This window comes from Chelonia mydas, chromosome 3 (genome assembly GCF_015237465.2).
Source record: "Chelonia mydas isolate rCheMyd1 chromosome 3, rCheMyd1.pri.v2, whole genome shotgun sequence".
NCBI lineage: Eukaryota > Metazoa > Chordata > Testudines > Cheloniidae > Chelonia > Chelonia mydas.
In genome coordinates, this window is record NC_057851.1 from 150,184,473 (window position 1) to 150,205,946 (window position 21,474).

General features: G+C 39.8%; 1 protein-coding gene across 6 annotated transcripts in view; it reads left to right on the forward strand.

Annotated features, from left to right (window-relative positions):
- The window catches only part of CLIP4 (CAP-Gly domain containing linker protein family member 4), a 54,445-nt gene that overhangs the window by 30,077 nt on the left and 2,894 nt on the right, over positions 1 to 21,474 (forward strand). For 4 of the 6 annotated variants that reach the window (XM_037895572.2, XM_043543536.1, XM_037895574.2 and 1 more), the window contains 9 exons: positions 1,783 to 2,019; positions 6,398 to 6,533; positions 7,361 to 7,498; positions 11,115 to 11,201; positions 15,097 to 15,237; positions 15,750 to 15,884; positions 18,063 to 18,186; positions 19,419 to 19,483; positions 20,687 to 20,759. In XM_037895572.2, the coding sequence (XP_037751500.1) occupies positions 1,783 to 2,019; positions 6,398 to 6,533; positions 7,361 to 7,498; positions 11,115 to 11,201; positions 15,097 to 15,237; positions 15,750 to 15,884; positions 18,063 to 18,186; positions 19,419 to 19,483; positions 20,687 to 20,759 (1,136 nt within the window). The remainder of the gene's footprint in view (positions 1 to 1,782; positions 2,020 to 6,397; positions 6,534 to 7,360; positions 7,499 to 11,114; positions 11,202 to 15,096; positions 15,238 to 15,749; positions 15,885 to 18,062; positions 18,187 to 19,418; positions 19,484 to 20,686; positions 20,760 to 21,474) is intronic. The other 2 variants (XM_037895576.2, XM_043543535.1) reach the window with 1 other exon arrangement.

The following is a 21,474-nucleotide window of genomic DNA, read 5'->3' on the forward strand; positions in this document are numbered from 1 at the left end:
AAAGTGGCTTTTCTCATCCGAAAGTTCTGCAGCCACTGCTCGTCATCCCAGACTTGCAGAACGATGTAATCCCACCACTCAGTGCTTGTTTCCCGAGCCCAGAAGCGGCGTTCCACGGTGGAGAGCATGTCCGTGAATGAGACAAGCAATTTTGTGTCATATGCGTTACACGACTCAATATCCTCGTCCGACTCCTCACTGTCACTTTGGATCATAAGGAATAACTCGACTGCCAAACGTGACGTGCTGGCAAGACTCGTCAGCATCCTCCTCAGCTGTTCGGGCTCCATTCCCACAGACCGAAAGGGAAGACAGAGTGCACCGCACAGAAACCTTTGAAAGATGGCGCCAAATGTGGATGGAAACACAGGGATTGCTGGGATGCGAACTGATGCATCACGGGGCGTTGGGGCAGGATCCAGAATGCCCCGCACCCTCCACCCCCTTCCCACAAGCCACAGCGCCAGAATGGGAAGAGGTGCTCTGTGGGATAGCTGCCCATCATGCACCGCTCCCAATGCCGCTGCAAGTGCTGCAAATGTGGCCACGCCAGTGCACTTGTTCCTGTCAGTGTGGACAGACTGCAGCGCTTTCCCTACTGCGCTCTCCACAGGCTGGTTTAACTCAAAGCTCTCTACAGCTGCAAGTGTAGCCAAGCCCTTAGATTTCATTGTCCATTTGGAACTAGACTAAGAGCATCAATGTTTTTTCATGCATAGAACGTCTGTCTTCTAAGGCCTGTCAATACTAAAGTACAGCCATGTATTTGAAGCCAGTTCATGATGCTCTCATTTGCACTTTGGGGCAGGGACTGTCATTTATCATGTTTTTTACAGTGAGTCTCAACCTGGATCTCAACCTGGTATCCTTTAGATGCTATCATAATATAAATGCTAAATAATAATCTGACCTGGATTACAACAAGTATAGCTAAATTGTCCATGGGGCAACTGTTTTCACATACAGCCATGGCAACCTTGTTTGTGTCTGCTGTAGCTACCAAACAGTCTTTGTATCCTACCTTCTAGGAAAATCTAGGTAGCCTTTTCATATTGCTTTGAAATAAAGTTTCCAGGATGCATGCATGCAGCACGTGGACAGTGTACTTTGGGATGCACTAGCACATAACTGAGAGACAGGAGGACCAGTAAATTGGGCTACAACTATGTGGCAACTTAACCACTGAGAATGAAGCCTTGTTAGCTTCTTAGTTACTAACCAAATAGTAGGCATCCGATGTTGTGAGGAGACACAAGCCATGTTCGAGCCAAGCATATCACAACCTAGTTAAAAACCTCGTCAAAAATTGTAGCATAGACCATGGTTTGGCTCACCATATCAGATTTGGTGCAAGTTGGTAATGATGGAAAGCCATTGCCAGCTAGTAGCTTTTTAGTGGGCTGCTTTTGGTCAACTAGTTCCAGGGACTGTATACGATATACGACTTTTTTAATGAGCAAATATCAGTTGTATTAAGGCCACTTGGAGAATCCTTAGTTTGTGTGTCAACGATGGTGTGGAAACTTTCAGAACATCATTGCAGTCTATTTTCTTAGTCCTTCATAACATGTACTTTAAAATGCTGTATTTTGTCTCAGTCAAATGCCTGTTTAATATTTTTATATATGCATGTTTGAAAATTTTGGCTGCTGGTTACTAACAACAACAACAAAAATGTAGCAAGGGGATTTTAAATCTTATACGTGGACTCTACTTCTGCACAGCCAAGTTTTGGCCTGTCTTTATGTTAAGTCTTTTAATTATTCTACCTTGTTTATATAGAATGACAAAGGACAGATTCCAGCAGACGTGGTTCCTGATCCGGTAGATATGCCATTAGAGATGGCAGATGCTGCAGCAAGTGCAAAAGAAATCAAGCAGATGCTGTTGGATGCAGTGCCTCTGTCATGTGACATCTCAAAGGCCATGCTTCCAAACTATGATCATGTCACTGGCAAGGCCATGCTTATGTCACTTGGCTTGAAACTAGGAGATCGTGTTGTTATTGCAGGACAAAAGGTACGTGAGCAAATTTGAAACTGCACAAGTAATCTCCTGTGAATGGGGCATTTGTAGTATGTTTGAAACTGATTTCTTATTTGTAAATGTAAAATAACTTCTGGAAGGTATGAGATGTGGATGACAGTAGAGATGCGAAAATATTTCCGTTGCTGGAAAACAGGTGGAAAGGAAAATCCCCTCATGAGAAGCTGAAAACTTATGTAGTAGTGAAACTTTTTCACTGTTGTGAAAAGCAGGTTTTGGCAGGCAAAATCTTTTTTTTTTTTTTTACCTGCAAACCCTTCCTTAACAGTCCATCATAATAAATAAGTGGGTCTTAGTCTTTATAGGGCATGGATCCAAAATGCTGCCAGGGCTCACAAATACCCTGCTGATCTTGTGACAGGAATTTATATTCCTTAGAATTAATCTAGTTTCCATTTCCAGAAACTGGTAAAAGGTACATTTAATTCTGCTTAGCACATTACTTATTTAATTTCATTGATGCAATGCAGCTAACATCTCCTTTGATGAAACACTGCCGTGTTATAGAGGTAGGAATATAATCTAAGGAGCAATGAGTAGTACTTTAGTTAAATAACTGCAGCTCAAATTTTAATTGCTTTAAACTAGATAAGTTTGGAAACTTGTTGTTCTACTGGTAGTTATATTGGTATATATGAAGTCATATACTTTTTCCTCTTCTTGTAGGTAGCAAGGACTTAGAAATGATTTAAAAGCTATAGGCTGTTTTTAAAGATTGCCATAAGCACACATGCAAAGTTTGCAGAAACATCTATTTATAAGAGCAGAATTCAGCATTTGGGTTTTCATGCACCTGTGACAACAGTACTTGCATATTTGATTTTTCTGATATTAACTTTAGATTTATAATTTGTTCTTTTCAGTTCAAAAACTTTCCCTCGCAGTGTATGAAGCAGCTTCCATTTTGAATTTGCATTTGACATGTTACTGAAACTGGGTCAGGAAAGGTGACACAATCATTAGCTGTACAAAAGGCATGGTAACTGAAATATATACAAGAAACTGCTTGTTCTGACAAGAGAATTAACATATGAAAGTTGTTTAGCCAGAAACTATTACACAATGAAAGCGAAGAAGAAAATAACAGCCATCAAAAATACTCGAGCTGCAAGTCAGTAAAAGCTTCAGAACAAGAAGAAAGAAGTTTGTACTTATTTCAGTTACATACATAGAATGCTAGTTTTTATTTTGACATTGCACCAGAGCACTGAACATCTTCTGCAGAAAAGGACCTAGGGGTTACAGTGCACGAGAAGCTGGATATGAGTCAACGGTGTGCTGTTGTTGCCAAGAAGGCCAATGGCATTTTGGGATGTATAAGTAGGGGCATTGCCAGCAGATTGAGGGACGTAATCGTTCCCCTCTATTCGACACTGGTGAGGCCTCATCTGGAGTACTGTGTCCAGTTTTGGGCCCCACACTAGAAGAAGGATGTGGAAAAATTGGAAAACGTCCAGCGGAGGGCAACAAAAATGATTAGGGCACTGGAACACATGACTTATGAGGAGAGGCTGAGGGAACTGGGATTGTTTAGTCTGCAGAAGAGAAGAAGGAGGGGGGATTTGATAGCTGCTTTCAACTATCTGAAAGGGGGTTCCAAAGAGGATAGCTCTAGACTGTTCTCAGTGGTAGCAGATGACAGAACAAGGAGTAATGGTCTCAAGTTGCAGTGGGGGAGGTTTAGGTTGGATATTAGGAAAAACTTTTTCACTAGGAGGGTGGTGAAGCACTGGAATGCGCTACCTAGGGAGCAGGTGGAATCTCCTTCCTTAGAAGTTTTTAAGGTCAGGCTTGACAAAGCCCTGTCTGGGATGATTTAGTTGGGGATTGGTCCTGCTTTGAGCAGGGGGTTGGACTAGATGACCTCCTGAGGTCCCTTCCAACCCTGATATTCTATGATTCTGTAAATTGTAACACTTTCACTGTCTATATGGATGGAGTTTTCTAGACTTGGAGCCCTTTAGTCTGAAAAGATGCGACTAAAGTGCTGCACCTCCAATAGGCTGTCAGAGGCCAGAGTTTGTGGATATAGATTGTCAGTGGTCCCCAAACTTTTTACCTCACACCCCCTGTCAAGGTTCCTTCCCCACTCTGAATTCTAGGGTACAGATGTGGGGACCTGCATGAAAACCTCCTAAGCTTACTTTTACCAGCTTAGGTTAAAACTTCCCCAAGGTACAAATTAATTTTACCCTTTGCCCTTGGAATTTCCACTGCCACCACCAAACTTTAACTGGGTTTACTGGGAAACATAGTTTGGACACGTCTTTTCCCCCCAAAATCCTCCCAACCCTTGCACCCCACTTCCTGGGGAAGGTTTGGTAAAAATCCTCACCAATTTGCATAGGTGACCACAGACCCAAACCTTTGGATCTTAGAACAATGAAAAAACATTCAGTTTTCTTACAAGAAGACTTTTAAATAGAAGTAAAGGAATCACCTCTGTAAAATCAGGATGGTAGATACCTTACAGGGTAATTAGATTCAAAACATAGAGAATCCCCTCTAGGCAAAACCTTAAGTTACAAAAAAGACACACAGACAGGAATAGTCATTCTATTCAGCACAGTTCTTTTCTCAGCCATTTAAAGAAATCATAATCTAACATATACCTAGCTAGATTACTTAGTAAAAGTTCTAAGACTCCATTCCTGTTCTGTCCCTGGCAAAAGCAGCATACAGACAGACACAGACCCCTTGTTTCTCTCCCTCCTCCCAGCTTTTGAAAGTATCTTGTCTCCTCATTGGTCATTTTGGTCAGGTGCCAGTGAGGTTACCTTTAGCTTCTTACCCTTTACAGGTGAGAGGATTTTTCCTCTGGCCAGGAGGGATTTTAAAGGGGTTTACCCTTCCCTTTATATTTATGACACCCCCCATTTGCCCCTGTCAGGCTTGCAGCTGGGGCCGGGAGCAGGGTCGTGGCTCCGGGAGAGGGGGACATGGACAAGAGTAAGGGGGCTGAGGCTGGGGCCACAGCTGGGGGCAGAGGTGGAGGGGGGCCAGCTGCTGTGTGTCGCTCTCTCCCCACCTCCCCGTGAGGGTGGGCCTGGGCCTCGGTCACGCCCCCCCAAGCATTTCTCCACATCCCTCTAGGGCAGCATGCCCCACAGTTTGGGGACCTCTGGATTAAGTAATCCTATAATAGTCAAACTTAAAGGGGACAGGTAAAACATGGGGAGAGAGGAAGGAGGCTCTCCCCCTTTCTTGCTGCTGTCTGATATATAAAGAAGGTTAGTCTGAACAGTTCTGTTTAAATACATTTTTTAAAAGGGGGCGTGGGGAGGCTTTTGCTGTTTGCTGAATTTTTAATGTTAACACTCCCTTCCCCTCCACCCCAACGCCTTATCTGCCCTTGAAATTATAGTGATAAACTAGCAACACAAAAGATTGAAAGCTGAGTAATTGAAAGAGGGAGATTTTTTTATTTTTAGTAAGACTAATTAAAAAACCGTAAGTTTTAAAACTGATTTAAATCCACCATCTAAAACTGTTGGGAGAAAGGACATCTTTGTTAATGATTGAGCACCCTGCCCCTTAAATTAAGGTTTGTGAGCTTATAATACACATCTGCTGAGACCAGAAGAAGTCCACTGGCAAAATCAAAGAAGACGGTCTCAATGCTCCTGATCCTTTTTTTAAAAAAGCAGGATCTAGATTCAAAACCAAAACAATTTTATAGGCTTTTTTTTTTTTTTTTTTTTTTTCATCAGCAGGAAGGAATAAAGGTCATGGACTCTTTGAAAATAAATTCATTTGCAGCTTATCTTTAAATTTTAGGAGTAGTCTGAATGTGGTGTTTTGTTTTATTTTATAATCTCCCTCCCTCATCCGGTAGAGGCCTGTATTCTTCAGGATACTTAAGCATGTGCCTAACTTTAAGCAGGTGAGTTACCCTTTGAAATCAAAATGAATGAACCCTGCTTAGTAAGACGTGCACGGCAGTATTTTGCTGAAGTGATGTCATTGTCTAATGGTACATGTTGTCTGTGACTCATTTCTTTTGTGATAACTGCCAATAAATACTGCTTTTGTTCAATCTGAGGTGACTTAGTCCTGTCTCTTATACGTTACAACACTTACTGGCTGGCATTCTTGAAGGAAAAGGATCTCTGCCCTCAAGGAACGCAGAGGAATGTGAAAGTGGCAATCATAGAATATCAGGATTGGAAGGGACCTCAGGAGGTCATCTAGTCCAACCCCCTGCTCAAAGCAGGACCAATCCCCAACTAAATCAGTCAGTGTGTATAGTGATAATGGATCTGGAGGTGACTTACTATCTTACATAGTATCTAATGGGCATGGTATTTATTTATTATTCACAAAGTCATTCTGTGTTAATTCTTTTCTTTAGGTTGGTACATTAAGGTTTTGTGGCACAACAGAATTTGCCAGCGGGCAGTGGGCTGGTGTAGAACTGGATGAACCAGAAGGAAAGAATGACGGAAGTGTTGGAAAAGTCCAGTACTTCAAGTGTGCACCAAGATGTGGTATAACTTTATTTTCTAGATGTTTTAGAGATACTTTCAAACCTTAATTAAAAAAAAAAAAGAAAAACATTGGTTTGATTAGATGAGGAATCTTTGGGTCGATAAATACAAATTATTTGTCCCAGATTTTTCTATTTTGTAAATTCCTTTAATTGCTCCTAACTTTATCAGTTCTAAGTGTTGCAAAAGAAGTCACTTCTGATTACTTCCTTGAAACTGCAATGTAGTATCTTTCCAGTTTTGCCATCTTCATTGGTTATTTGCTTTTCTCACAGCCATATTGTAATTGTTTCATTTCTATTTGACATTTTCTCTCATAGCTTACCTGGCCTTCCACTTTGAAAGAGATTTGTTTGAGCATTCATACAGATATGCCCTTCTTAAAATTTCTCTCCAGCATAACCCTCAAAGGAATGTGATGTAGTCTCTTTTCTTTGTTTGTCAAATTGAGGTGTGTGTGTGTTGTAAATTTGCTTGGCATTTCATTTCCACCTGTGGGATGATGCAGGAGCTTGTGTTGAGGGATGATCTGTCTCAGTTTCCAGCTCAGCCACAAGCATTCTGTGTGATGCTGGGCAGAGCACTGAGGCACAGGATAGAGCAAATGATTTTCCCATCTATAAAATAGGAATAGTACTTCCCTACCTCACCAGGTGTGAGTATAACAATCCATTAATGATTGAGGCACTGAGATACTATGTTAAACAGAGTAATCTAAGAGAGAATAGCTAGATTTTTTTTTTGTTTGCACTACTGCTTTTCTTGGTTTACATGCTGCATACAGAAAGAGATGCATGTCTTTTTTTTTTTTTTTTTAAATTCTCTAGGTATCTTTGCACCTCTTTCTAAAATAAGTAAGGCTTCAGATCACAAGAAGAATTTTGTCAGAAGTCCTTCCACACGATCTACTTTGGTCAAGTCCAAGAAAATCGATGTAACACATATAACTTCAAAAGTGAATACTGGTAAATAATTTTTTTTATAAAGCTAGTATCTCCAAAAATCAGACAGTAATTTTGCGTATCTTTATGTTAAAATCCTAGCTTGTAGTTAATTCATCCTCTTGGGATAAGAAAGTAGTATGACATTTATTAATTATGCCTTCTCATTAACTGAAGTTGTTAGTGCTGAGAGGTGTTGAGCATCTGTCACTCGCATTGAAGTAGTTTAAACTGCAGGTGTTTATCGCTCAGGATCAGGCCCTATGGCTCAATCACAGTAAATATTAATGTTCTACCATTTGGTATGTCATTGTACTATAGCACTGGTGTGTTACGCCTTTTTACAGTCCCCTGCAGCATTATGTAACATTGATTGCTGGAAGGTAAGATATGGGACTAGTTACACCGTTGCCCAGTTCTGGTAAGACAATTGCTATGTCTTTTTCTAGGGCTGAGCCAGGGGAAGCTGTAAAGTGACTAAAGGTTCTGTTCTCAGTTAATGGTCACTTTGGTGGTATAATATACTAATGGGATCTAACATTACATATTGACGTACTGTTTGGGAAAGGCTTACCATAGCACACGCTCTGAAGCTTTTAAAGCTGTTTCTGATTGGAGATGATCTCTGTAAATGTCTAAAATTGCTTTGCTTTAATTATGTGGATTTTATTTGACTTGATCAGCAGGCTGTCAAACTGTTGAGGAAAACACATTTATATGCTAGTGTATATGCAGCTGTCTATAAGTATTAAAATATTGTAAAAAGTATTAACACCAATTTCTTCAATAAAAACCCTTCTGGCAAAAATAATTAGAAGCTATTTTAATAACTACATTATGTGCCAAGGCAATGAATTCGTTCACCTGAGAAACGAAGAACACATCTGGAGGGGAGAGATATTCTTGTGTTTAAGTCCATGGGTGGGGGCTTAGGAGATCTGGGTTTAATTCCTGGCTCTGCCACAGACTTCCTGTGTGACCTTAGTTTAGGCAAATAACTTACTCTCTCTGTGCTTCAGATCCCCATCTGTAAAGTCAAGATAATATTCCTTTTCCTCCACCCTTTGCCTTTCTTGTCAATTTAGCTTCTAAGCTCTTGGGGCAGGGACTTTCTTATGTGTTTGTACAGTGCCTAGCATATACAAATGGGCCCTGATCTTGATTAAATGATATAAAAATAATGCTATTAAATGGATTGTTCTATAATTTCCTCTCTCTCTCAGTCCTGCCCAGTTGGACCCTTAATAGTAAAGCAGCATGACTTTACAGGTGGAGGGGTATAAATATATTCCTACAAAATTATTAAAATCCTCTAAAACATTCCTTTTTTAACTGTAAAATATGCAGCATATACAGACAACATGATGGGATGGTCGAATAAATTTTTTTGGCAGTGATTTGGGGTGACCTGCAAAAGTCATTTGACTCTTGGTGTCATGTCCATGTGGTAGACTTGCTGCTCTGTGACCATTAAAAATAATTGAACAGCCAGAATTTTCTACACACTGACATACTTCAGAAAGTTTGAAGTTCTCTGTCTGACCTTTGCTAGAAATGGGGCATTTGTATAATATAAGTTGCATGGTTACAACTTGATCTGAAAAAGGATATGCTCCACGGAGCTCATCTTTTTTTGAAATGGTTTGTCCTAATCATATCAACTTAGACAATTAACTTAACATCCAGGCAGTTTAACATGATGTGGAAAAACTGACACCTTGCATAAAATGCTACACTTCAGTAAAATAATTACATTTGTTAGCTTAGGCCACCCACTTTACAGTTTTGCTATCTCTTTCTATAAAACAGTCTTCACTTTGGCTGTTTGGTCAACTCATAGTATTGTGAGCCATAAGACAGTTGTTTGTTAAGATTGAGCTATGATTTATTTTCAAAAGACCTTGACTAAAATGGAAAAGGATTGTTTTCCTCTGAGGCGATGCATTCGTGACAACAGTTTGTGATGAACCTGTTTTTTGACACAGCTGTGCCTAGCTGTCTATATAAACCCAAAAATTTGACATTTGCTTTAAGACAAAATCAGAGTAAGTTACACCTGGTGCACCCACTAGGGCTTACATGTGTAAGCAGTATGTAGTGAGCTGCCATTGTAAGATATTCTTATGCCAGAGGGCCCATTTATCTTAATGTGCCTGGTGAAGTCACTTGGTAGGGTGGGAGGATAAAGTTGCAAATACAGAGCTTTCTTCTGAAACATTTACTTACATTACTGGAGTAAATTTCTTCATTGCCTTAACCACCAATAAATTATTTGCGTTATAGGCGGTGCAAAATAATTAGTACATCTTCTATAAACATTGTAGATAGACTGCAGAGTTCTGTCAAGCTTTACCTTTAATATTGTATATAGATATTTTAATGCTTTTTTTTATTTGTACTTTTTGATATTTATATTTGTGATAAAAATATTTGCTCTTTAAGTAGTCCATTAGATTTCATCAGTAATGGTCACATTAGTCCTGGTACTTATTGTGATCATCAAGGATTTTCTGTTCTAAAACGTATCTCCAGCCATGAACAATGTTCTCACGTGTCTGACTCTTAACGCTGAAATATAAAACACCTTAAAATAGAATACAGTAATAAATAAGTACCAAAATAATGTATCATCTGGGCTAAGCCAATAAATATAATTAAATAAAAAGTCCACTTTGCCCTCATCACTAGTACCAGCAAAATTGTTCAGAAGGTTCTGTTCTCTTTGCCTAGCCTAGTGGCAGACAACCATTTATGAATACAAAATAGCTTGTCCATGAAGCATGTATTTAAGCAGCAATATTAGTTCATACATATGTTATTACATTGTTGCTATGTAGTGTAATAGGCTCTTTAATTAGATTAATATTGGCATATTCAATCCGTTTTCATAGGCTTGAAAACAAAAGTTATGAGGTTGAAACTCAGATTTGTATAAATATGTGCATACATAGAAATTATAGATTTAACAGTTGGTACTCTTATTCCAATAGTAAAAGCAAAAAAGTTTGGTTTTGAGTGTGTTTAAGGAAATCAGATGTTTGTGATTTTAAAGGATTTTTTTGTTCACTTGTATTAACTCAGATTGCTTCAATATAAACATTTGGCAAGCAATTTGTTTATACTATCGCTTGATTGCTTTGGAGCATTTTTTAAGTGTCAGTGGTTTAACATGATTGGTAAATTATTTTACAACTAGAAGTTTTATATAAAAATACTGTGGTTTTGTAGTACTTATATTTGAAGAATCCAACGCATTTTACGAGTACTAAATAAGCATCCTGGGCAGACCTTGGCCCCATTTCACAGACTGGTGAAGAGAGGGACGGGAGAGAGCACAGAGAAGTTGCGGCTTGCCAGTGGTCACACAGGAAACTAGTATCAGTCAGGATTAGGACATTTTGCCAGTACTGTACCGTGTTCTAAATACTAGATATCATACCCTTCTGTAAAGATTACTAGTGTCTATAGTATGTATGTAGATTGAAATGATGGACTTGGAGGTATCATGGTTGGTTCAGGGGTGTACAAACCCAGTACTGTATCTGTTTGCATATGTGGTTTTTTTTGTAAAATTATTTATAGGTAATTGCCAGGGTGTTTGTTGACCCTATTTGTTTTTTTGTCTTTTTTTGTCTCCTAGGCTTAGCTACATTAAAAAAAGATAGTAGTGCTGAATCCACCTTTTTGGCTACTGAAGAAGGAATGAAAACTATGCCTGGTAAAGAAGGTAACTAAATTCCCCTTGTTGATTCATTTTGGGCCAATTCTGGGAAGGGCAAAGGAAGTATCATGTCTCTTCCCTTCCCCTACCCCTCTTTATAGTTACGCAGATATGCTGCGAAAGCAGTGCTAATGTATACCTGCATTCTAGTTCCAAGCAGCCCTGTACACCAGTCCGCTAGGAGCAGGATTAATCTGAGTGGGACCAATGTGATGCCGTTGTGAAAAAGGCTAATGCAGTCCGAGGATGAGTCAAGCGAGGTATTCCCAGTAGAGTTAGGGAAGAGTTATTACCATTATACAAGGCCCTGGTGAGATCTCATCTGGAATAGTGAGTGCAGTTCTGATCTCCCATGTTCAAGAAAGATGAATTCAAACTGGAACAGGTGCAGAGAAGGACTAGTAGGGTGATCAGTGGAATGGAGAACCTACCTTACGAGAAGAGACAAGGAGGTTGGCTTGTTAGGCGTAACAAAACAAAGGCTGAAGGGAGATATGATTCCTCTCTATAAGTACACCAAGGGGATAACACTAGCAAGGGGAGGAGTTGTTTTAAGTAGAGGGCTGATACTGACACAAGAACAAATGGACATAAACTGGCAATCAATAAGCTTAGGCTTAAAATTAAACAAAGGTTTCTAACCAGCAGAGGAGTGAAGTTCTGGAACAGTCTTTCAAAGGGAGCACTGGGGGCAAAAAACCTAACGTTTTTGGAGGCTGAGCTTGATAAGTTTGCTTACAATGGCATATGGCCCATCGTGACTGCTAGTTGCAAATATCTCCAGTTGCTGGAGATTGGACACTAGATGGGGAGTGTTCTGAGTTACTGCAGAGAATTCTCTCCCAGGTGTCTGGCTGTTGGCTCTTGCGCATATGCTTGGGATCTAATCGCCATATTGAGGGTTGGGAAGGATTTGAGTCGTCCCCGCCCCCCGGTCAGATTGTCAGAGACCTTGGGTTGGTTGGTTCATTTTTTTTTTTTTTTTTTGGTCTACCTCTGCAATGTGGTGTCTGGGTCATTTGCTTGTTTGAACTAGAGTGAACGGTGGATTCTCTGTAACTTGAACTCTTCAGATCAAGATTTGAGGCCTTCAGTAACTCAGTCAGAGGCTATGGGCCTATTACCAGGGTGTGTGGGTGAGGCTGTGGCCTGTGATGTACATGAGGTCAGGCTAGATCATGATTAAGGCTGTGTGTGTGTCACGGAAGTCACAGATTCCGTGGGCCAGCTGCACTGGCCGCTGCTGGGGCAGTCTCGGGCCACTACCCCCCATGCCCCAGCAGCAGCAGTAGTTTGGGTGTGGGAGGGGGCTCAGCGTGGCAGGCACCACCCCCGCAGCTCTCACTGGCTGTTGTTCTCGGCCAATGGGAGCTGCAGAGTTGGACCTCGAGGCAGCGCGCAGAGCCTCTCTGGCTTTCCCTCCCTCAAGGAGCTGCAGGGACATGCCGGCTGCTTCTGGGGAGCCATGCGGAGCTGAGTAGGGAGCCTGCCAGCCCCGCCGACCCTCACCCCCAGCACCAGCAGGAGTCCTGGGCTGCGCAGTGCCCCGTGGCCCCTGGCTCAGATTTTAGTTAGGGGTATACAGTACAAGTCATGGACAGGTCACGGGCCATGAATTTTTGTTTACTGCCTGTGACCTGTCCATGACTTTTACTAAAAACAGCCATGACTAAACCGTAGCTTTAATCATGATGGTCCCGTCAGGTCTTAGTCTGAGTGATATGGCCCACTGTCAGGGCAGCATGGCATGGCAGGTACATGTATAACCCTGGAGCCCAGCCCCCTAAGCCTGAGGTTCTGTCTAAGAAAACCACATCATGTTGCAGATCGTCTGTAGAACAACCTTTCTGTAGGTTTTGGTGGATCTTTTTCCCCTGTGTTCCTGCTGCTGGTTGCATGTATTCCAGTGGGAACTATGTTCAACAAGTATCAGAATTTTGACCCTTTTATTACTTGTACGTTTGAATGTTGAGTAACAAATTATAATGGTGTAACAGCATTTTTAGATTCGTCTTCTGTAATGTAATCATTTCAAAAACATGTTAAGTCTGTAAAAATATTATTTTTTCTTTTAAAATTGGAATCCAGTCTCTAATGATCTATAGGTTTATAATTGGCTAGTGACTTCTGATGCTTCAGTTTTTGGGTGCTCAACCTGACAACGCAAAGGGGTCTGATTATCAGAGGGTGGATGCTCAGCACTTTATAAAAATCCAGCCCCCATCTCTAAGGTTTCGCAAGTTGAACACGTATTCTATTACTATTTGCCTTTGAAGATTTTGAGTATATGCAATTATTTAAAACAAAACAGAAACCTACCCTTCATCTGAGTGAGTATATTTTTTCTTGAGAAAAAAACATCCTTTTTTTTTTTTTTTTCCTCCCAAACGTTTCAGTTCATGAACAGTTACTAGTTAGAGACAGGGTTTCAAGATGTAGGAGCCTAACTTTAGGCATCCATATTCCTAATGAGGCACCTAAATAATTGGCTTAATTTTCAAAAAGTGCTGAAAACCCAGCCACTTCTGACTTCAGTGGGAGGTGCTTGGTGCTCAGCACTTTCGAAAATTGGGCTACCTAATTGGGTGCCTAAATATGGACTTTAGGCATCCACCTTTTAAAATCTTGAGCTTGGAATGTTACCTTTGCACACTCAGAACCACTATTTTAATACTTTTTTAGGACTTACTATTTTTAGTTCATGTTGAGACCGCCAGTATCTTAACTTCGGAGCCTTTGGTTTCTTGTACACTTTCCTTAGGTACCCCATTCTTTAATCTGTGCTCTGGCTCTCAACAGTTGCACTTCATATTTTTTGACACCCCCCTTCCCCAAGATAGAGAATTTAATTATATGAATACTGAATCTGTCCTAGCTCCAACCATGCGTAGATCTCAAACACTGAATGAATAGAGCCTCACAACATCCCTGTGAGTCAGATAAGCAGCATTATCTTTTTGACACCCCCCTTCCCCAAGATAGAGAATTTAATTATATGAATACTGAATCTGTCCTAGCTCCAACCATGTGTAGATCTCAAACACTGAATGAATAGAGCCTCACAACATCCCTGTGAGTCAGATAAGCAGCATTATCTCTAACTTCATAGACAGGAAAACTGAGGCACAAAGAGGGTAAAATTTTTCTTCACATTCAGTTGGTACATCTATACTTTGAGCTGGTGGGATCATTTCCAGCTTGAGGAGACATACCCATGCTAGCTCTGATCAAGCTAACATATTAAAAATAGTGTGTACCCTCAGTGTCAGGAGCTGCCTCATGTATGATCAGAGCTAGCATGGGTATGCCTCCGTGAGCTGGGAATTATATCTCCAGCTTGAGGTGTAGACATACCTGGTGTTACTTTGGGGCTGAAAAGGAGAGAGAGAGCTAAAAGAAAAAGTTAAAACCAGATAAATCTTATTAAATATGTTCACAAATGGTGATAAAAGTGATTTATCTCCCATTCTTATTTTATTTTAAGGATTTGAATATTAATACAGTATATAATGCATACATTAGGCGCTAGTTCACACACCATTACTCACCCACAAAAATGTTACTTTCCCTACTTCTCATCAACTGTTTAATAAACTGGATACTGAGAGTGATGTGATGAGGGCTTATGTTACTAATTCTTCATTCGTTTAAGAAATGTACACTAGAACATTTACCAGCACATCAAGAAGTATTATAAAGATCTAAAAATAATCTACCGGTGTGAAAATAAATGGCTAAAGTTCATGCTGTGAAGTATCAACTTTGCCTTTTAATTGGTTGCTCCCTTGCTTGCCTTGTAAATTAATGAGGTTCTTCTGTATCATACATGCTTGTTTGCTTTAGTTGACTTGTCCTTTCCTGCATACCATCTCTGGATAATTATTTGCATTACCTCTGTCAGCTTTCCTTGGATCCAGCAGTTCTTCCTCTTCTACTACCTCTTTAGAGAGCAAACAGAATCATCCCAAGAAATGGAACTCAACTAACAGCAATAAAAAGGCAGTGCCTAAAGTAGCTTCTACCTCATCTAAAAGCAGTGCTGGTACTGTATCTGTTGTATTATTAAAGAACACCTTCACAGGCTGGGAATAGGGATGGCAGGTCAGTTAACTGTTTGGTCAAATATTCGTATAAATGTATTTTCTTTTACTTTGTCACTACTTGGGGTGATAACTTAAAGGAGGCACTCGTCAGATAGTTAGTCCTTAAATTTAAGTTTTGTATTTTTATAACATTTTACTATTAGAAAATTTGCAGAAGAAGGTGCTGTTCTTAGTTTCACTTACAGATGAACTGCACTTCAGACTATTACTGCAACTTCTAACAACTAAGTAAACCTTAAATCCAGCATTTTTTAATTAGACTGAATACCCACTGAAGCAAAGGAATGTTTTATCTAAGCAGTGTGTGTGGAACAGGACCTTTTGTTAAGAGCATATATGAATATTTGACCGGTCGGTTGGCTGACTCTCTGCTGAGACCTCATGATGTATGCCTCTTTGCATTTCAAAACTGCTGCTCTGCTTATTTCAGTTTTTCCCCTTCATTAAACAGGACTGAATAATGCTTCTCCATCTACAAGAAAAAACCCTTTTGATGAAGGAGAAATTCAGCTTGGAGACAAAGTGCTAGTGGTAGGGCAGAGAACTGGCACTGTTAGATTCTATGGGACAACAAAGTTTGCACCAGGTATTTTATCTGTTCTTAAACTACATTGTAGAATCAGCGTAATGTCCTAGGAACAATGTAAATGTTTGGAGCTTAATATTTAAAATTGAAATCCAGCAATTTAAGAGTTTTATCTCAATTTCACTTCATTATAATTGAATATTGGACTTTGACATGGAGCTGCCTAGCGTAATGGAGAAGATGGTACTTTAAATTGTGACTGTCACTTGACATTGCAGTCTTTAGTATTCTTACTGTACTTTCTGACATTCATTTTCTTCAGGCTGCACACCTTTTTTCCCCCTGGGCTTTTATATGCAGCTGTTTTTGACCACATTGATGTCTTGCGTTACTGACGCTCTGTTAGAACATTTAGTGCTCTTCCCTTTTTAGATGTGTCATGGTGATATATTGAGCTTTTTCAGAGTTTTTGTTTGAATTCAGTTACTTGTCAGGACCGTTTTTTGTATTTTTATGCCCGATGAGGAGTTACCGATAACTAGAGAACTTAAGTGCTGGAAATTCCCCCCAGTATTATATAGTTAGGTGTCTTCAGATGGAGATGGGTTGTTCTGAAGCCATAGGAACTATAACTTTTGAAAATGTATCCTTTCCAGCCAGGTTATTCTTACGCTTTCCTGTCATTTTTGAGCTCTTTCATAATCCAAACCTCTGCCTAGAACATAGCCATAAGATTGATGCAAAGAAGGTTCAATTACGCAATGTCTGCACTCAGGGTGACTGGTATAGTTGTACCTCCCCTAGTTTAAATGGAGGCCCTCTTGCTTGAGATTTAAAGTGGCAATACCCTGTCTTGACACTTGGAGGTATCAATATTTTTAAAAAATTGCTTAAGATAAAATGTCAGAATGAACCATCAGCAGGCACAAGCCACATTCATCATCTCAAGAAATATGTTAGGATAAGCAATCCCCATTTAAGATGTCATTATTCTCTAACTTGATAGACTAATATAGATTCGATAGAACTTAATGGAAAAGCCAAAAGAGTCTGTTAACCTCAAATGATTATGTTCCTGTATTTAACTTGTATTGGGTGAATGGATTTCCTGACTAGCTGAGTGGTCACCATGTAAGGTGTGTGTTTTTTTTTGTTTTTTTTTTTAAAAGAAAACATCACCATTGCAACTCTTCACCTTTGAAACAGCCATATTTAAAATGGCAAAAAGTAGGCAACAATACAGAACGCTGCTTTCTGAGCAATTGGCAAAAACTTGATTTTTCTCTCCCTGTTTATTTTTGGTGGCAATGCAGATCTTTTTCAAATAGTTTTGTGTCACCTGCCTTTGGTGGACAAGAAAGAAGGAACTTTTGACATACTGATCCCTTGTGAATCATAGGTCACTGTTCTTATTTCTTCAGCTGATAATCAGTATTGCTCTTAAACCTGTAGCACCAAATTACCTGTATTTAATTTTGAGTCTTTTGGGGCTGGACAGCATAAGGATTGCTAATAGGATACAGAATTTCTCACCTTTACATAATTAGCTGACACTTTTCACAGGTTGGTAGTGATCAAACTTATTACCATCTGATGGCTGTTCAGTAGCCTGTGTGAAATGAATTGCTGGCCAATCCCAGTTCCTTATACACTTGTATTTGCATCACAAAATCTGCCTTGCAATTGGTAATAACTACTTCTGATTTTAGAGAGGGAAAAGGACTGAATGAGCATTGAGTGACATTCGAATCTTAGTAGTGGGCATCTGAGCTCAGGATTAAGGCATAAGTGCAGAGGAATTGCCAGTACAGCTTTGTCAGTCTGCTGCTTTCAGCAGCCTTAAATTCACTTAAATAAGATGCAAAGCTTTTTTTCTTTTCTGTTTGTAGCTAAAATAGGCCATTTTTCTTAAAATAGGTTTAAAAGTTTTGAGTAATCAACAGTATTTCTAGGGCTATTTTTAATATAGCATTCGTATCTCAGTGTATTTTAATATAATTTAGTTAACTGTTCTTATTTTTCTTCTGTATTTTGGTGGTGGCATACATTTTGATTTGACTTAATGAGATCACTTCTGGGTAAGGGAAAACCTGTCTTGGGTTTGGTTAAATACACAGATGGTTATGTATAAATTAGTCATATGCGCAACAACTTGAGCATCTGTTAACTATTCTAAGTACAAAATTTTAATGTTACCCCGGGTAAAAGTAATATTGGAATTCCAAATCCCAACTGTAGGCTTTTGGTGTGGCATTGAACTGAACAAACCTCAGGGCAAGAATGATGGTTCAGTTGGAGGGGTCCAGTACTTCAGTTGTCTCCCCAGATATGGCATATTTGCCCCACCAACCAGAGTGCAGAGGTGAGTAATGATATCGTTTTATGTCTGTCACAAAACGTTTTCTCACTTCCTCTCCAACGGGAAACAAAATTCTGAACGAACCAAAGAGGAAAAACAATTATTCCTGCTGCTGGGGAGTTAGTAGGTCCCCTTGGTCTGAGACTAGCTTATTGAAAGAGTACTAGTATGTCACAGCACCAGTGCTACATAAACAGGAAGCATACCCAGGTGGCTGTTCCAGCAACCTCACAAATTTAGAAACATTTCATTCCATCCCATTGCCTCTGTATCTAAGTGATTAAATTTAAGGACATAACTAATTAAGTAGGTGCTTTTGAAAGTTCTCATTTTTAGAGCCAAATCCTGATACTGTGAGCAGAATTCAAATACAAGGATTCTGCCTGTGGGTGCTACATAGCTTCCTGGTGGGTATAGATCTCTCAAACTGCAAACAGGAGCCAGAACACCCACACAGTTGGATCGCAGCCACTACCATTGGGCTTGGGGGAAGGAATACCAGAGATAAACCTGTGCTCTCTAGCCATGTGTGCTTCTGACCAGTGGATGAGCACAATGCCTGTGTTTAGTTACCACAACTGACATACCCATTCTCTTCTCCACTTCCTCTTTTTCTTCTCTTCCAGTCTTCTAGTATGGCAGACCTTCACAGTGCGATGCCACACAGCATAAAAGATGATGCACAGTTTCCCCCTTTCTACTGTTGAGTTATAGCACGCAGAGGAATCAGCACTCTATCTGTAGCCTTTAGATGTGTGTGTGTGTGTGTGTGTGTATATATATATATATAGCATTTCTGTTGCTGCATATGCTCTCAGGCAAACTTTCATCCTGCACCTCAGTAAGACATAAGATGTCTCCTCTGAGTTTTCTTGATCTTGAGCATACTGTACCTATTTCTGTATCCTTAGATACACACATGTAAAATTTTATAATACTAGCTGTCTGTTGACAAAAGACTTTCTGTAGTTATGTATACAAGGCAGAGGTAAGGCCTCTGTGGGACTCTGAACTCTGCATTTACTGACTTGTGGGCAACTAAAAGCTCAATCTATTTGGGATTGAAAATTTAACCAGCATGGTGGGGAGGATTCAACCCTAAATTAATCCAACATATTAAGTCTTTTGAAAAACCTTGCAATGGCTCTTCAGCCAAAATAGCCCAGCAATATATTTCTTAAAGTTGAAATTGAACAATTTTAATTTGTGAGACTTAACCTATTATCTCACTTTAGATTAACAGGTTCCTTAGACTCCCTCACAGAAGTTTCATCAGGTAAAATGAATCATCCTTTCCCAGGTAAGAATCTGCGATGTGGGTCTGGTTTTGTTTGGATAGCCTGTAGCACATTTCGAGAAATTGCAGCTTCCTGGACATGCCACCCAGGTTCTTTGAATGGCCAAAGCAAAACAGACTTTTAGAGCAACCCAGATGCCCCAAGATGCATTGCTACTTGACTTCTCCCTCCTTTACAAAGGAGTCAGCAGTCACTGTCTGCAAGCAGGATTGGAGTTAGGAGACTGACATGCTATCAGTTCCTTCAGTTGCAGAAATGGAGGAAATAATTGCCTCAGGTGTCGGAATGCAACCCATCAATCCAGTGAATAAAAATGAATTCACTTCCTTGAACAGTTCCTTTGATCCCTATTGATATATACTGGGGTTTTTGCTTGTACTTAAACAACAACAACAAATCCCCCCCTCCCCCCCAAACCCTGGCTTCAGAATGGACTTACTGCAATAAATGGATATTTCCCCCTTTGTCTACTGTTGACTTAAAAAGGTGTTTTGTAAAGCTCTGTGTACTCTGTATGCACTCAGTTTTATTATATAAAATACAAGGCATTTTGGCCTATCGGATAGGGTTCTAGGCTGGGACTCAAGAGCCAGGAGTTATTTTCCTGTCATGGCCCCGGACCTGCTGTGTGCCCTTGGGCAAGTGAACTTCCCCTCTTTCTGCATCTGTTTAAGCTGTAAGCTCTTTGGAGCAGGAACTGTGCCTTAATATGTATTTTTACAGTGCTTGGTACGATAGGGCCCTGTGCTCAATTGCTACCATAGTACTCTTTTTACTGATGATGATTAAAGTTCTTTCCCAAAATTTTACCATCTAATACAAAAAGAAAACAAAACAGAGGGCAGTGGTTCAGACACAGAAGGGATTGTTGAGGAGATCAGAATAGGGATGATTCACAGATAATTTGGGTTTGATACAAGAGCTAGTGAATTATTTTGGCATTTTTTCAAGGAAGTTTGTTTCAAATTTTTGATTTATTTATTTTTACCTACCCTTTGTTCCTCTTCCTCCTCAAAATTCTCGAAGATTTATTTGTTCTTATGGAATTTTTCACAACAAAATACTTACCATTTCCCAAGCAGCTGTAGTTAGGTGTGGTGGGGAGGGTACTTAGCAAATGAGAAGGGAGCAAAGCAAGTGGTTTTGCAAGTTTTATTTTTAAATCAAGCAGCTTAGTCACCTTATTTATTCACTTTCTCATGTAGGTTTTAGACGAAGTTTAAGTACAACTTCTGCATCTTCACAGAAGGAGATAAACAGGAAAAACTCCTTTGTCAAGTGAGTGTTTGTTTAAATATGTAGTAACTGTGCAAAACTGGCAAGCTGTAGTTTAGAATCACAGGAAGAAAGCTCAGAACTTTCTTCTCTTGACATGTGCATGTAATTGCATTGAATGGTGTGGGTTCCTTTTGATTCACATGTGTAATTTCCATTAATGCACAGGACCAGTTCTTGCAGTCTTCTTTCAGACAAAACTCCCACTGAGTTCTGGCTGAGAGGGAATGACTGCAGGACCAGTCCTAGGAGAAGTGAGCCACTTTTGCTTGTCCTTGGATCTCGTACCACCAAAATAGAACAGGGAGTGAAATTTTCAACTGTGAACTCTTCCAACTCCAGCTGACAAACTATAGCTTAAAAGAAATATATCTATCATGGAAAAAAATTGCATTCTGTCCTCTTTCTGAGGTGGCCTTTCACATTTTTTGCTTGACTTGTTACTTTGCTTCAAATATACCATGTTAATCTAATCTGATATTTTAAAAATGAAATCTATTTTCTTCTTGGCTGTATATAATTAGATTCATTGACACTTAGATTATGGATTTTTGCAATGGGTTTTATTATCTTTCATTGTATGTGTCTGCCCAGCATCTAAATGAAAATGATCTATTTCTCATGTAGAGGTATAAATGCAGAGTGGGCTGTCATTAGGCACATTTGATCACGTAGCTTTTGTTGAAACAGTTTTCAGGGAGTTTCAGCATGTAAGTCC